Source organism: Ostrinia nubilalis, chromosome 16 (genome assembly GCF_963855985.1).
Source record: "Ostrinia nubilalis chromosome 16, ilOstNubi1.1, whole genome shotgun sequence".
In the NCBI taxonomy this organism is placed as follows: domain Eukaryota; kingdom Metazoa; phylum Arthropoda; class Insecta; order Lepidoptera; family Crambidae; genus Ostrinia; species Ostrinia nubilalis.
In genome coordinates, this window is record NC_087103.1 from 12,457,958 (window position 1) to 12,473,748 (window position 15,791).

The window sequence follows — 15,791 nt, forward strand, 5'->3', positions numbered from 1 at the left end:
AGAGCGAGCAGGATGTCAAGCCTGTGGACGCATCTTAACGAGTACGAGTAACGGCTGCGAGGCGCTCTTCCCGGAGTGCGAGAGCTCCATCCTGGACACCTTCACCGAAATCGGAGAGGACACGCTGCATCGATTCGGACTTTGATTGACTTTGGGCTTTGAAATAAACGGATTTTCTTCAGCCTTTCTTTTTGCTATTACAAATTTTTAAGGCATCATCTCCTAGACTTTACATCTGTGCATAGCACCTGTCACAGCTTCATAACACGCCCTATGTCATAGATGTCCGTATACTCGTAGTCTGCGCCAAAGCTCCTAGATCCCATGCATTTGTTTTGACAAAAGACTATCGGACTTATTTTTGAAGCATTCACATTTCGAATACTCCAACCCTTTACGAATTTTGATACAATTTGCGTACCTAATTGTGAAACAAAAGACGATCTATCTCACGACACCGACTCTTTTGATAAGAGACAACCGACAATCGATCGCATCTTTGAAGCATTTGAATTTGGAATTACTTACACACAAGCACATGTAAAAGACAAAAGACGAGCTGTCCCACCACACGGACGTCGAGTACCACGCGGCGGAGCGCCTCGGCAGAAGCGCGGGCGCCGGCTGCGAGGCGCTCTTCCCGGAGTGCGAGAGCTCCATCCTGGACACCTTCACCGAGATTGGAGAGGACACCCTGCATAGATTTGGACTTTGATCTTTGAAATAAACGGATTATGACTTCTATTACAATGCTCCTTATTTTTTCCAACCTACCTATTGTAGGCTTCCGAATATAGAGACGCTCGCGCATACTCATAAATGAATCTTATGATTATGCGATGATGAAAAAACCTAACTTTTCACTACAATATAAAACTGTACTAAAGATTTCTTTACATTGTTCAGTAAAAACAGTTAATAGGTAAATAGGTAAGATAATAAATAAAATAGCATATTCTTTTAAAATTTTAATTGGTTGGCTAGCTAGCTTAATATAAAACATTCTACAAAATGGTAAAATTAACTCAAACTAAAGCTGTCTTGTCACTAATGGTGGGATTATGTAATATCTATTGCTACTATGAAACAGTATGTGCTTTTGTGAAAAGATCTAATAGTGATATTGTACACGGACTATAAAGACTAGTGCAATCTTCTTGGTTTTCTCCTCGCGTGTAGGCAGTCACGTACGGATGGATCTCTTCTAAATAGAGCGTGTGCTCTATGTCGTTTTTGGGACTGAAAAAGAAAATAAACATTAGTAAGGTTGAATATGCTTGTAGTTCAGATAGAGTAGAATGGGACTACCCACTCATTCCGTGACTGTCATGGAGGCAACTAAAGGGGAGGAACATGTGACCATAAGATGTTCCCAATCCGTCCCAGCGTCGGGAGTGTAAGCCAAAGCAGTAGCGTTAGTAATAGGTCGTCCGCCTGCAGTGGCAACTAAAAGATCATGACGCCGATGATGAAAATATTGCTTATGCAGTTTGTTCTCAGTTCGGCTGCTTTTGCAGTGAGAAAGATAAGGCAATTAACTGACATTGAAACGGCAAGGCTAGTATATTTTAGCTATTTTCATAGTATAATGTCATACGGCATATTGTTGTGGGGCTCAGCCGCGGACATTGAAACTGTGTTTGTTCTGCAGAAGAGAGCAGTGCGGGCCATTTATAACCTTGGACCCCGATTTTCCTTGAAAGATTTTTTTAAGGAAATAAACATACTGACAGTAGCTTCACAGTTCATTTATGAAAACCTTTTATATGTCCGCAAAAATATAGAGCAATTCACGAAAAAGAGCGATTTGCATAACTTTAATACAAGAAACAAAAATAAACTTGCCGTTCCAAATTTCAGATTGCATAAGATTGGTAATTCATTTATGGGAAAATGTATTAAATTCTTTAATAAATTACCACAAACTGTTGTAGAACTACCCATTCATAAATTCAAAGCACATATTAAAAGTACCTTAATGAAAAAGGGCTACTATAAAGTCGATGATTATTTAAAAGATAAAAATGTTTGGGATACGTTACTGCCTAGCTCGCAGAAATATTTATAACTTTGTACATTTTAAAGCATGTAAACCTTTGAAAAAGAGGCTGACAATAGTGACTGAGTTTCTTGCGCTGCTTCTTCTCAGCACTGGCCCATTTATTGTCCTGAAGCAGTGGTAGGGTTAATACTGGGACGTGTAAAAGTGCTTTTTTTAAGCCTATTTACAGAAATAAATGAGTTTTAATGAGTTTTTTAATGAGTTTTTAATGAGTTATTTAAAAAAACTCGGCCAAAAAGCTTCAAGTAAATAGACAGGTCATCTTTGTGCACTGGAGACTGCGCTGGAGATGACTTGATGATAAAATATGCTTAATAACAGTAGCATAAAGTGGTATCTAAAAGAAAAGAAAGAAAGACGTTGGATATGAAGAGATGGAAGCGCTGGATGCAGGGCGCTATCAACCGTGTGATGTGGAAGTCATTGGAGGAGGCCTATGTTCGGCAGTGGACGTCCTGTGGCTGAAATGATGATGATGATGAACAGTTTATTACCGACTAATCTCGCTCGAAATCGCAATCAATGATCAAGTTCTAATCGAATTGTGATCGTCATTTCACAATAGAGTCTAGAATGCTTATCAAAATGATCAATTCAGTGACATAGGTACTTGAGAGATGCAATTAGTGGCCAAAGCCACTGGCTTAATCAATTGTGTAAACGAGGTGGTTGCAAGGTTATCAACACGCGTTATGATGTGGTGAATCAATTAATGCACTTGCAGAGTGAATAATCATTTTAATCATAAATTGATTATCCGTAAGTTGGTTTTAAAAAGCTTTTTGTAGAGCTATTTTCGTCTGATGTAACATTTATTTATAAGATTAACTTGCCACTACTTCGAAATGATTTTGCCGGTGATAAGAAAAATAAGAAAAACAAATTCGATAACTATACTCGATATCACTGAACCGGTTTAGATGAAATTTGGAATAGAGATAGTTTGGGATGCATTGAAAGACATGGGACAGTTTTTATCCCGGTATTTTAAACAGAGATCCGTGTGATAAAGTATTTCTGTGACAAACCGAAATTCACGCGGGCAGAGTAGAGGCCGAAAAGCTGTATCAAATAAAAACTCTGACTAATGAACAGTGAACTCACCGTTAAAATAGTGTGACATAGTTTTAAGCGATGATTAACAGATCATGTACAGCCACGCCCTACTCACTTGGGTACATTATTTGGTAAAGATTTTAGATACTACTTTATGCACATTGTTTCTTAATGTAGATGGATATTGTGCAAGAAAAGTGAGGCACTTCGTACTAGACTACTGGATTAGTTTTAAGATGCTACTGGATAAAAATCATTGCCTCTCTTTAAAATTGCGTCTTGTCTAAAGAAACTGTTAACGTTTATACTTTATTATGATACATTTATAATATTAAGTTCAAAACAACGTCACTAGATGGCGCTGTACTACTTTACATCGCGATGATGAAGTATTTTTCTGAGTCTACAAGGACGCATACGTTTGTAATGTAGTTATTAAGATTCTCAATAGATGGCGTTGTAGTACTTTAGAACGCGGTATTAAAGTATTTTACTGTTCCTATAAGGTCTAACCCGTGTATTATGTATGTAGATCACTCTATAGATCAATATAGTTCAATAGCCCAAGTACTACGGTGGTTTTATTTACACACCTATAGTATTAGTGCTAAGCGCAAACTAGATCAGCCAGAAGTGCGACTTTGAACAAGTTCCTTCGAGCCGGATTGCATAGAGGTCATTTTTGAGCAGTGGTCATTGAGACCACAACCCCGCGCTCGCAGTGGATTACTGCGGATAAGGTGCGGTCCCAGCCACAAGCGGCAAGCGGAAAGCGTTTTTGCGGTAAAGCGCTGGCTGAAGCTGCTGAAGTTGGAGGAGGCGCTGGGTGGAGCCAGGCGGAATTGCGGCAACCTGGGAGGCGGACTTGCGGCCATCTTGGAGGCGGAGTAGCAGCCGGCGCAGTGAGTGACGTGTGCGCACTCAAGCCGGAAAGGACAATACGTCACACCAGGAAATCAGGTTCAGTTCAGTGAAGTGTTCAAGTGAGTAAACTTTTATTAAAACTTTGCCAAGAGATTTTGAACTCTATTTCATCGCGTTTAAAAACTTAGTGATTACGAAGACAGTCAAGATAGTTTGGAAGAAATAATTTGGACTTGTAATATTTTCGTGATTTGGACATTGACTTAGAATAATTTGCATGTTAGTTAAGGACTTAGAATAAGAACTCAAAAAACGGGGGAACGGGGAACCTATGCCCAATTTTGTATAGAAGTGTCAAACACTTAGAATAATTTGCACAAAATTTATTAGCAGTAGTTTGAAGTTACAAATTTTCTAAGTTACTTTTAGTTGAAAGATTTTACTATGGAACAATTACTTAAAGTTCAAGCTGATTTACAAAGTTCAATCCAAAAGGGTCTGTCTAATTTTAAGAAAAGTCCTAAAGATAGGATATCTAAAGAGTATGTGGAGGCCAGACTTGAAAATTTAGAAAAGGATTGGTCATCATTTAGGTCCAATAATAGTAAATTATGTGAGATATCAGAACCAGACCGATTAGCTAAATCAATTTATGTGTCAAATAATTGTTATGAAAACACAGAAGAAGAATATTTTATTTACAAATCTTTAATGAAATCAGTTCTCAATAAATTAGCAATGCGCGAACCACAAGTACAAAATAAAGGTTGTGGTGACGCGTCAAATCAAATTTTAAGGCTGCCAAAAATTACCATTCCCACATTTTCGGGTGCTTACTCAGAATGGACCACTTTCCGTGATTTGTTTATATCTCTAGTGCATAAAAATGAATCTTTAGATAATGTTCAAAAGTTACATTATTTGAAAACACATTTGTCTGGTGAAGCAGAACAACTGATTAGGTATACGCCTATATCAGACGCAAATTACAGTCAATGTTGGTCTCTTCTTGAAAAACGTTACAACAATAAAAAGTTTTTAGCTAATTCTATTTTAAAGCGTTTTTTCGCACAAAAAAGAGTACAAAACGAGTCAGCTTCAGGTTTAAAAGAGCTATTAGACACCACCATGGATTGTATGAATGCGTTAAAAAATATTGATATCGATGTGAGTACATGGGACGTTATCATTATCCATATCGTCGCGTTTAAATTAGATCCTGAAACACGTAAGCATTGGGAGTTGCATAATTCTGAAACAAGTTCGAATGAATTGCCAACGTTAGATCAATTTAAAACTTTCATGGAAAATCGTTTCCGAGCTTTGGAATTTGTAGATCAAAAAAGACCTATGCAGCACCATAGCAGTGGTCCTCATGCCAAACCAAAGGTCTTATTATCTACAAACACTAATTGTATGAGATGCGAATTTTGTTCTGAAGGGCATAAATTGTGTTTTTGCAAACAATTTGCAAAGCTAGATACTGATCAGAGACGTAATTTTGTATTGAAAAACAAGATCTGCTTCAATTGTTTAGGTAGCAACCACTGTAGCTATGAATGCAAGAAAATGACGACTTGTAGACTTTGTAAAAAGCGTCACCATTCACTGCTACATCCAGAAGCCGCCAGAGCTGTGGTGAGGGACGTATCAGAGAGTAACAACTCTGAGGCTGGCCCTTCCCCAATAGTTTCGTGTACGTCAACTCATAAGGCACCTAAATACGAGCAAGTTTTGCTGGCCACTGCTTTAGTCAACATAGAGTCTGAAGTTTGTGGACAGCAAGCAGTAAGAGCTTTAATAGATCAAGGCTCTCAAGCTTGTTTCATTACCGAAGCTGCAGTTCAATTACTTAAACTCAAAAAGGAGTCAATAAGGGGAACAGTGACTGGATTAGGAGACAAAGGATCGACGACATTCAAACATGTAGTCACAATAACTCTCCGGTCTAGGATTGATAAACAGTTCCAGGTCAAAATTAGAGCTTATGTCATGAAAAATCTCATAATCTCACATTTACCAGAGCAACAAATAGAGTCACTAAGTTGGGTGGGTTTAGGCAATTTACAACTAGCAGACCCACAGTTCAATATGCCCAATAAAATAGATTTATTGTTAGGGGCTAATGCTTTTAGTCAAATACTAAAAGAGGGAGTGCAAAAAAGTCCAGATGGTTTGCTTATCGCGCAAAATACGTCATTGGGATGGATCGTGTCGGGGATAGTTAAAGAGTATAGGAAATCATCAAGAATAGGTCATGAAAATCCCAAAATATCAGTAATGCATGCGCAAATTAATGAAGACGATGCATTGAAACGATTCTGGGAAATAGAAGAGCAATCACATTCTACTAAGAATATGTGGACAGAGGAAGAGCAAAAATGCGAAGAAATTTTCGCCAGTACAACAAGTAGAACACCGGAAGGACGCTATATCGTGAAGTTACCTTTTCGTGAGACTCAACCTGGCTGTAAGGGTGGTAATTCACGCGACATCGCTGTAAGAAAGTTCAAATCACTAGAGAAGAGGCTATCGAAAGATTCAGATCTGAAAAAGAGTTATATCGAAGTGATAAATGAGTACTTGCAGCTAGGACACATGAGACCTGTAAAAAAGAATGACTCAGAAAAGGAGGAAGCTGTCTACTTACCGCACCACGCTGTAGTTAGAAATGATAAAACTACAACAAAAGTGAGAGTAGTTTTTAATGCGTCTAGTAAAAACAGTTTCGGAATATCGCTAAACGACACATTGATGGTGGGACCCAAGCTTCAGGCAGATCTACGTCATTTGGTGTTGCGCTGGAGAGAGCACCCTATAGTACTCGTGGCTGATGTCGTTAAGATGTATCGGCAGGTCAGGATAGCAGAAGAAGACGCTATTTTTCAGCGTATTGTATGGCGTGACGACTCTGAATCTGAAATACAAGATTTCGAGTTAATGACTGTTACTTTTGGAACTGCTTCTGCTCCATATTTGGCAGTACGAGCATTACATCAAGTCAGTTTTGATGAGGCCAAAAATTTCCCGCTGGCATCACCAAGGGTAGTTAAATCATTTTATATGGATGATTTGATGACAGGATGCAGTGATGTTACGGAAGGAGTAGCATTGTACAAAGAGATGAGAGAGCTATTGTTACGAGGTGGTTTTCAATTACAAAAATGGAATAGCAACAATAAACAACTACTTTCAGAAATATTTAAAATTGAAAATCAAAGTACAAATAAAACAGCACAACAGGACACAAAAACAAAGTTAGAACAAGATAATACAAAAAATGAAAAGAACAAAGAGATTGATATGAAAGCTGATAATATAACTAAGATTCTGGGTATTACCTGGGATAGAAGCGAAGATCATTTCCGGTACTCGGTGAGTCTCCCTACGGCGTCGCCTGGACCTGAAACAAAAAGATCAATATTATCAGAAATAGCACGATTATATGACCCGCTGGGTTGGTTAGCCCCTAGCATAATTATAGCAAAGATGTTCATCCAAAAATTATGGCTAGCTGGCATAACTTGGGACGAACCAATCAGCGATGATATGAAACGTGAATGGTATACATACCGGGATTTGTTGATTAAACTCACATCTGTTCGAGTTCCTCGGTGGCTGGGCACTTCCGGTAGAGAAGACATGCTTGAGCTGCACGGATTTTCTGACGCATCCAAGTTAGCTTACGCAGCAGTTGTTTACTTGCGGGTTGTAGACGCCAAAGGAAATGTACACGTTTCTTTGTTGGCAGCTAAGACTAGAGTCTCTCCCATAAAGCAAGTAAGCATCCCGCGATTAGAGTTGTGTGGTTCTACTCTTTTAGCACGACTTTTGTCTGAAATCAGTGAGGTTATCAACATTCCTAAGAGCAACATTAAGGCCTGGACGGATTCAACAGTGGTATTGGCATGGCTAAATAGCCACCCAAGTAAATGGAAGACTTTTGTAGCGAATAGAGTGTCTGAAATTTTGACGACTTTGGATTCATCGCAATGGCATCACGTGCCGACAAAGGAAAACCCAGCCGATTGCGCCTCTAGAGGTGTTTCGCCCGACACCCTGTCTAGTAATGAACTATGGTTTTCCGGTCCAAAGTTTCTTCATGAACGCAACATACCATATAATAGACCAAAGAATTTGAAACCAACTCTGGAAGAAGCTGTGAAAGTTCATTTGAACACGATGACTGAAGATACATTACTGCAACGCTTCTCTACTTTAAACAGATTACTTAGAGTAATCGCTTATTGTAGACGGTTTTATAACCGCGGAGAGACACGTAACAATTACTTGTCTAAAAAGGAAATCGAAAATGCATTAGCTTGCTGTATCAAAAAAGTGCAAAAGGAAGAATTTAATGAAGAGTATTTACATTTGCAGACCAAAGGATGTTTACAATCAAAAAGTTCAAAACTCAAATCTTTATGTCCATATCTCGATGAAAACGGAATAATGAGAGTGAGCGGTAGACTGCAGAAGTCGCAGTTACCAGAAAACACCAAACACCCTATTATATTACCGCACACTTCACATTTCACAAAACTCCTAATAGCTGATGCACATAAAAATACCCTGCATGGAGGAGTCCAGTTGATGATAAGCTACTTAAGGGAGGCATATTGGATAATAGGTGTTAAAAGCCTCGTTAAACAACACATCCGTAAGTGTGTTACATGTGTTCGACAGAATGCTAGAGTTCAAACCCAATTCATGGGGTCTCTCCCAACAGTGCGATGTACACCAGCCAGAGCATTCCTACATAGCGGAGTGGATTATGCTGGCCCTATAAAGGTTAGAACAACCAAGGGACGGGGCAATCGCTCCTATAAAGGCTATATATGTTTATTTATTTGTATGGCCACTCGAGCCATACATTTAGAAGTCGTGAGTGACATGAGTACGCAAGCCTTTATAGCCGCGTTTAGACGGTTTGTGTCTCGGCGTGGACACTGTGCTCAATTATGGAGCGATAATGGCACTACATTTGTTGGGGCTTCTAAAGAGTTAGCGGAATTGAATAGTATTCAAGGGGAAATTGTGGAATACTTAGAAGGCCATGGGACAGAGTGGAAATTTATACCGCCCCACGCACCTAACTTCGGTGGGTTATGGGAGAGTGGTGTTAAATCCACTAAATACCATTTGAGACGCGTAGTGGGGGACACAACCCTCACATTTGAGGAAATGTGTACCTTCTTAACACAAGTGGAAGCTTGCCTGAACTCGCGACCACTTACTGTAGATAGTTCAGATCCAAATGATCCAAGACCTTTGACCCCGGGTCATTTTCTGGTTGGGGGACCACTGCTAGCGGTACCCGATGCAAGCAACTTTGTAGAGTCAAATGTTAATTCACTAACCCGTTGGCAAGTTGTTCAAAGAATGCTACAATGTTTTTGGAGTCGTTGGTCAAAGGAGTATTTATCAAACTTGATAAATAGATATAGATGGAACAACATGATTCCGGAGCCTAATATAGGAGATGTTGTCCTTATCAAGGAGGATGATTTGCCACCGAGTCGTTGGTTAATGGGCAGAATAGTGGAAAAGCACAAGGGTAGTGATAATGTAACCCGTGTAGTCACTATTAAAGTTAAGTCTTCTACAATTAAAAGACCCACATCTAAGTTGTGTGTATTACCCACTGATGGTGATTAATGTTAAGTTCATTGTTAAGTTTAGTTTGTTAATATTTTATTGTTAAGTTTTGTCACCGTGAACCAAACTGTAGGTCACGGTGGGCGGATTTCCTAAATTTTATTTGTTTGTTGAAGTACATTTCTCACTAAATGTCCTTGGTGGGCGGAAATGTTAACGTTTATACTTTATTATGATACATTTATAATATTAAGTTCAAAACAACGTCACTAGATGGCGCTGTACTACTTTACATCGCGATGATGAAGTATTTTTCTGAGTCTACAAGGACGCATACGTTTGTAATGTAGTTATTAAGATTCTCAATAGATGGCGTTGTAGTACTTTAGAACGCGGTATTAAAGTATTTTACTGTTCCTATAAGGTCTAACCCGTGTATTATGTATGTAGATCACTCTATAGATCAATATAGTTCAATAGCCCAAGTACTACGGTGGTTTTATTTACACACCTATAGTATTAGTGCTAAGCGCAAACTAGATCAGCCAGAAGTGCGACTTTTAACAGAAACCAAGCGCTTGGTATTATGCGCTTGATCTAGATAGTTGTTTGTATTATAAATCAAAGTCAAATACATTTCAAGAAAGTGTAATCGAATTTGATAATTCCTATTCCATGTTCCTAACTTAAGTCATCCAAATGATCATTTCAAATTGACCTCGACGACAGAGCGGGGGCAATCAGTAATGTATAGCCATTGTGGCTTAATCAACGGGGCAAACGAGCCGGTTACCAGCCCATCAACACGCATTATGATGTGGCCAATCAATTCACTAGCAGGTAACAAGCATGTACACCTTAGTTGAGAAAATGATGAAATTAATAATTAATTGTTATTCCGTCATTAATTTACAGTACATATTATCTTTGTCTTATACACCTTATAAAGAGAAAAAGAGAGACAACGTAGTCTACTTAGCGCTCCTGCACACGACGCCGCCACCGCGCCGCCACCGCGCCATTAATGCATAATTTCGCTGGCAGCGCGGCGGGCGGCGCGGCAGCGGGCTTCACGCGGCGCGTATAAACAGTGCAAAGGCGCGGGGGCGGCGCGGTGGCGGCGCGGCGGCGGCGTCGTGTGCAGGAGCACTTATTCTTATCTATGGAGAGATACTGTCACAGTGTCATAAGTCACCCATGCGCGCGCGCCTTTACATCTTAGCTGCTCATTACCGCTTGCTTTATCTGGCTGACTGATTTTTAACTATATTCAATGGGTTAGATCGATCAAAACCCCTCTGGTAGAGTGCAGATGCGATTTTTATTGAAACAAACTTGCCCAGAAACGTACAAAGTCAAAGAATTTGGGAACATCGAATTTGTCCGGGAATTAAGCTCCCTGCTGGATGTACCATAATACTTGTATTCAATCTGAATCACACCAAGAATTCAGGTTCATCTTTTGAATTGGGTATGTCTTTAGACAATCTATTTTACAGTGGTGTCCTAAGCTTCTTATAAATATCATCATCATCATTTCAGCCATAGGACCCCAATGTGAACATTTCCCCCAATGATTTTCATTGACCGGTTGGTAGCGGCCTGCTTCCAGCGCCTTCCTGCTTCCTTTATGAATAACTAGGGGTCGCCTGCGACTTCGTACGCCTGGATCCCATTTTACCCCCTTAGGGGTTGAATTTTGCAAAATCCCGTCTTAGTGAGCACATACGTTCTAAAAGGCACATGTAGTTTCTGAGATTTCGTGATGAGTGAGTGGGTCAATCAGTCAGTGACCTTTTGCTTTTATAAATATAGATTATATAGTTAGTTGTAGGTAATATCTTACTTCAGAACGTAAGCAGCTATCTCATGCAGCAGATCATCGTCTGTAGAGTGTAGTGGTTCCGCTCCAAGTTGACACAGCGTCCGCAACACGCAGGCGGTACCGTTGTGACCGAAACTGGAATGAAATAAACATTTACAATCATTGGTGAGGAATATTAAAAAAGTACGTCTAACGAGCTTACCCTACCAAATATCTTACAAGATTATCCATCATCATCATCATCTTTTCAGCCATAGGACGTCCACTACTGAACATAGGCCTCCCCCAATGATTTCCATGGCCGGTTGGTAGCGGCCTGCATCCAGCGCCTTCCTGCTACCTTTATGAGAGACAAGATTATTACTATAAATAAACATTTATTCCTCGTAGAAACTGAGGTCTTAGCGGTCAAAGAGTTCTCGAGTAGCCACTACAGATTACAAGATCTTGTGTAAGTAAACTGAAGATCTCGTGAAGGTCGCTAGAATCACCTGGACGCATCCAGGCAGGGAGCGCAGGACGGTTGATGTGGAAAACCTTGTAGGCGATCTTTATGTTAAAACTGTAGTTTATGCCTAAATGAAGTAAAATATCTCTTATGGACAAGTGCACAGATAGTTTGTAGTTTTTTAACTACGAGTAATATAACCGTTAATAAAATCAAATGTTTTTGATATATTCATCGTATTTTTGACTTGATTATAAGTTGCCAGCGTGCAAAACAAAACTTAGGTACTTCACATACTATAAATAAACCCAAAAACAAAATTATTGAGCTTACTTAACGAAATCGCGATAAACAACAAACTCTCAAGTTGTAAGCCGTGGCCTGTCCGTAAGTTATGCCTGACTTCCACCAAGGCGGAGCAGTGCGGAGCGGAGCAGAGAAGTTTTTTGAATAACCAATCGGATTCCATTATTTGCACATCTCCACTCCGCTCTGATATGGTGGAAATGTATAGGCGGAGAAGAGCGGAGAAGTGTCGGACTCACTTGTTTTTCTACAGAACGATGGTGCAGAGAAAAGCGGAGAAGAACGTAGTGGTGCGTAGGTGTGCGGAGCGGTGCTGTGTTTCATAGATTTTTTATTTTTATGTAAAGATTAATTAGTAATTTCTTATTACACAAATTACTAATAGTCTCGTAAGCCCCTCGTGCTAAACTAAATATGCTTGTATCACGAGTGGGCTCACCATAATAGTCGAGCGGCGGAAACTGTATCCGCGTTCCCCGGATCACGAGTCGGCCAGTCCGATCCCTTCACCGTTCGGCTATCGTGGCATACGTGGCTTCAAGCGATAGATAGCAATAGACTGACAGTTGACAGCTACGCACAGCTCACACATCTCCTCTCATCTCCGCACCGATCCGCTCTTCTCCGCTACGCTTTGATGGAAATAGCCTGCTAGCTTCACCGCACATATCCTCTCGTCTCCACAGCACCTTGGTGGAAGCCGGGCTTTATTTACTCTAACAATAAAAATGTTATTCTTCCATTCGCAATTTAAATACCAATTTATGTTAATGAACAAAGTCCAACGCTGAGTTAAACAAACGTTATTATTATTCCGTTGAGTAAATAGCAATAAATTACAGTATGACATTCGGAAAATGGGAATCGACTAAATAAATTTATGTGAAAATTGCTTCCCGACGTATAATTGCTGGATATATAAATCGACAGTATCTTTCTGTTGATTTAAACCACAATGCAGGCAAGAGCAGCAAGCTCCATTTTGTTTTGATTTATAAAGAAATAACTTTTTAAGTAAACTATGAGTTTACTATGTTTAGGCGAGTCATTGCAATTTTATCAAAGACTTAGTGACATTTTGGTATGAAAATGTATTAAAAAGAAATGAGCGCAAGCCTTCACTTAAAAACTCTTTCACATTATAAAATCAGTTCAATGGATTTTGAACTTATTCGAGTGGTCTTTCTGTGTATCATTTTTGTTAAGAGTTAAAACAGGTGTACTGATAAATAATAATCCATCACTGTCTATGCTCATGCAGATGCGAATTCATATTTTAACTTTCTGTCCATAATAAATTGTCAATATTTATTGACTTACAAGTCCACGTCGTCCCACAAGGTGGACCGACGACCTGATAAAGGTAGCAGGAAGGTGCTGGATGCAGGCCGCTACCAACCGTGCGATGTGGAAGTCATTGGGGGAGGCCTATGTTCAGCAGTGGACGTCCTGTGGCTGAAATGATGATGATGATTGACTTGCAAAGAAAAAGACGTAATTTTTTCACATACCCATCCAAAGCCCCTTCCACATACTTGTAGAAATGGTACAATCTGGAATCATTTTCATAATCGCCTATCTCATCCTCTCTCTTCTTCCTAGACGATGTTGTTATTCCATTATTTGCGACCAAAATGTCAAAAGGTATCTGAGATCTATTCCAAGGCAGTTGGAAGTTGGCCTGGAATGCCCAGTTGACGTTTATAAGCGCAGCAGGAGACGGCGTTCCAATACCCATATTGAACTGAAAAATAACAGCCAATGTTGGAGCCAATTGGAATGAGCAAATGTTTGGTCAAATGCTAATGTTGGGGGAACAATCGATCAATGGACATCACATTTTAACAGTCCCGCGGGTATCATTAGTTGGTATTGTGGCTATATGGCAACAGGACGATATCAAAGGTTTTGATTTTATGCATTGTGTGATTTAATTTGAAATTGATTTTTAGCAAAAAGGGGACAAACTACACAATCATGTATTTTGTTTTATACTGATTTTAGCAACAGTAGAGACAGCTATTGGTAAGATTACAGCAGTGTGTGCTGATTCATAATCAAGATTAAAGACAGAACAATAGGTGAAATTCAGTGAGTAAAAGTACCGTCAAAACAATGATTAACATACATTTCCAAATCAAGCTCTAACAAAGAGATCGTGATATAAATGAATTTTTAATTCAGTACCTACATCAAACCGGATGTTTGGAAGGATGCAGACTTAACGGTTCATGAAAAATCCGTTAGCTTTATTAAACTTTATTTACCTGTAGCAACGTAGAATTTGGAAATAGTAGTTGCCTCTTGCTCCTATGTATTGGATCGTCTATTGTCGTCCCACTCACATAGCTGACGAAAAATAAGATATTTGAAAGAATTAAGAGGTTATTCTTCATGGTGGTGTACGAGCGACTAAACCACGAGTGAGATTGTGAATGGCTAAGATGTTTGTATTCCGTGTTGCAATGGAGATAGCCATTGGCTAATGTATTGTATACATTACTGTTAGTTTACAAGTTCAAAAAATAAAGGCGAATATGCATAGACTTGGTGGTGTGTTCGCAAACATTGATGATGGATATATTCTTTTTGAAAGTTGGTTTTCATTTTCATTGGATTTAACGGTGGATTTGAAATACTCTATCTTACTGATTAATATAGGTACTTGAAATTATATGGATTCTAGGTGAATCCTAGATGATGGAAGGGTAAGCTAACTATACATATTTGGGACATGTAGAAGGGTCCTGAAAAGGGCCTTTGTGAATTTGAATTTGATGCACAATTGGCAATAACATAATCTAAATAACAAATAAATAAATGTTAAATGTTAAAAATAATTTGCTGGTATTTTCAGTTTATTATTATGTTGCAGAAATGAAAAAAGGTACGCTATAATTTTTCACAGAATGTATTTTTTATACTTTTAAGTACCTAAACAAAAACAGTGCAGAAAATGTTTAGAGATTCGAATCGCAGCCCTCGCGTATTTTATCAAGTCTGCCAATTTCCATGTAAGTAATTTTAATATTTTTTTTAACGTAAAAAAGTCATCATTTAATCTCCATCAGTACAGTATCCATTACAGCTCGCGCACGTAATGTATCGGCGTAACAAGCACTCTTCGTCTCGTGACACGTCGGATGTTGGTATAACGAATTAGTGAGATACTGAGCGGCCAGTCATGTGACAGTTAGGTTCGGAGATTTAGTGAGCGACTATGTTGACCTAGAAAAGAGGGCGCGGGAGTAGATATCAGTATTAAACCTATGAGTTTGCATTGGCAAACCGTGCGTTTTTTTGCGCCGTTTCAAGCAAACTCGGTCATTACTAGTTTACTTGGATTTATTTAGAAACGCAAAAGCCGAACGTCTTTTCTTGGTAGTGGCGCAGAAAGGCGTTTCTAGAAATTTTGTATGAAAACAATTAGTGTCGTGGCAAGAGTGCTACAACAGTGGCGCCATTGCAAGGATTTGACGTTCATAAGTGCCACTTGTGGTCTAAACTGAATAAATATTTTTGATTTTGATTTTGAAGGCTTTCTCGTGCCTCTAAATTGAAGGCGTCCTAGTGCTACAATTACGCCATTCGTATTTTATTACCACCTTCCTGTTTAAGATATTAGTAACTAA

At 39.2% G+C, this 15,791-nt stretch overlaps 1 protein-coding gene across 1 annotated transcript; it reads right to left on the reverse strand.

The window, feature by feature from the left end:
• Positions 1-1,007: 1,007 nt before the first annotated feature.
• LOC135079166 (uncharacterized) lies at positions 1,008-14,597 on the reverse strand. The gene is made up of 4 exons (XM_063973753.1): positions 14,427-14,597; positions 13,671-13,903; positions 11,427-11,540; positions 1,008-1,239 (listed from the first exon to the last, which is right to left on the reverse strand). Exons 1-4 carry the CDS (start codon positions 14,553-14,555, stop codon positions 1,080-1,082), a joined length of 636 nt encoding a protein of 211 aa, XP_063829823.1. The 5' UTR covers positions 14,556-14,597; the 3' UTR covers positions 1,008-1,079.
• Between the last annotated feature and the right edge of the window lie 1,194 nt (positions 14,598-15,791).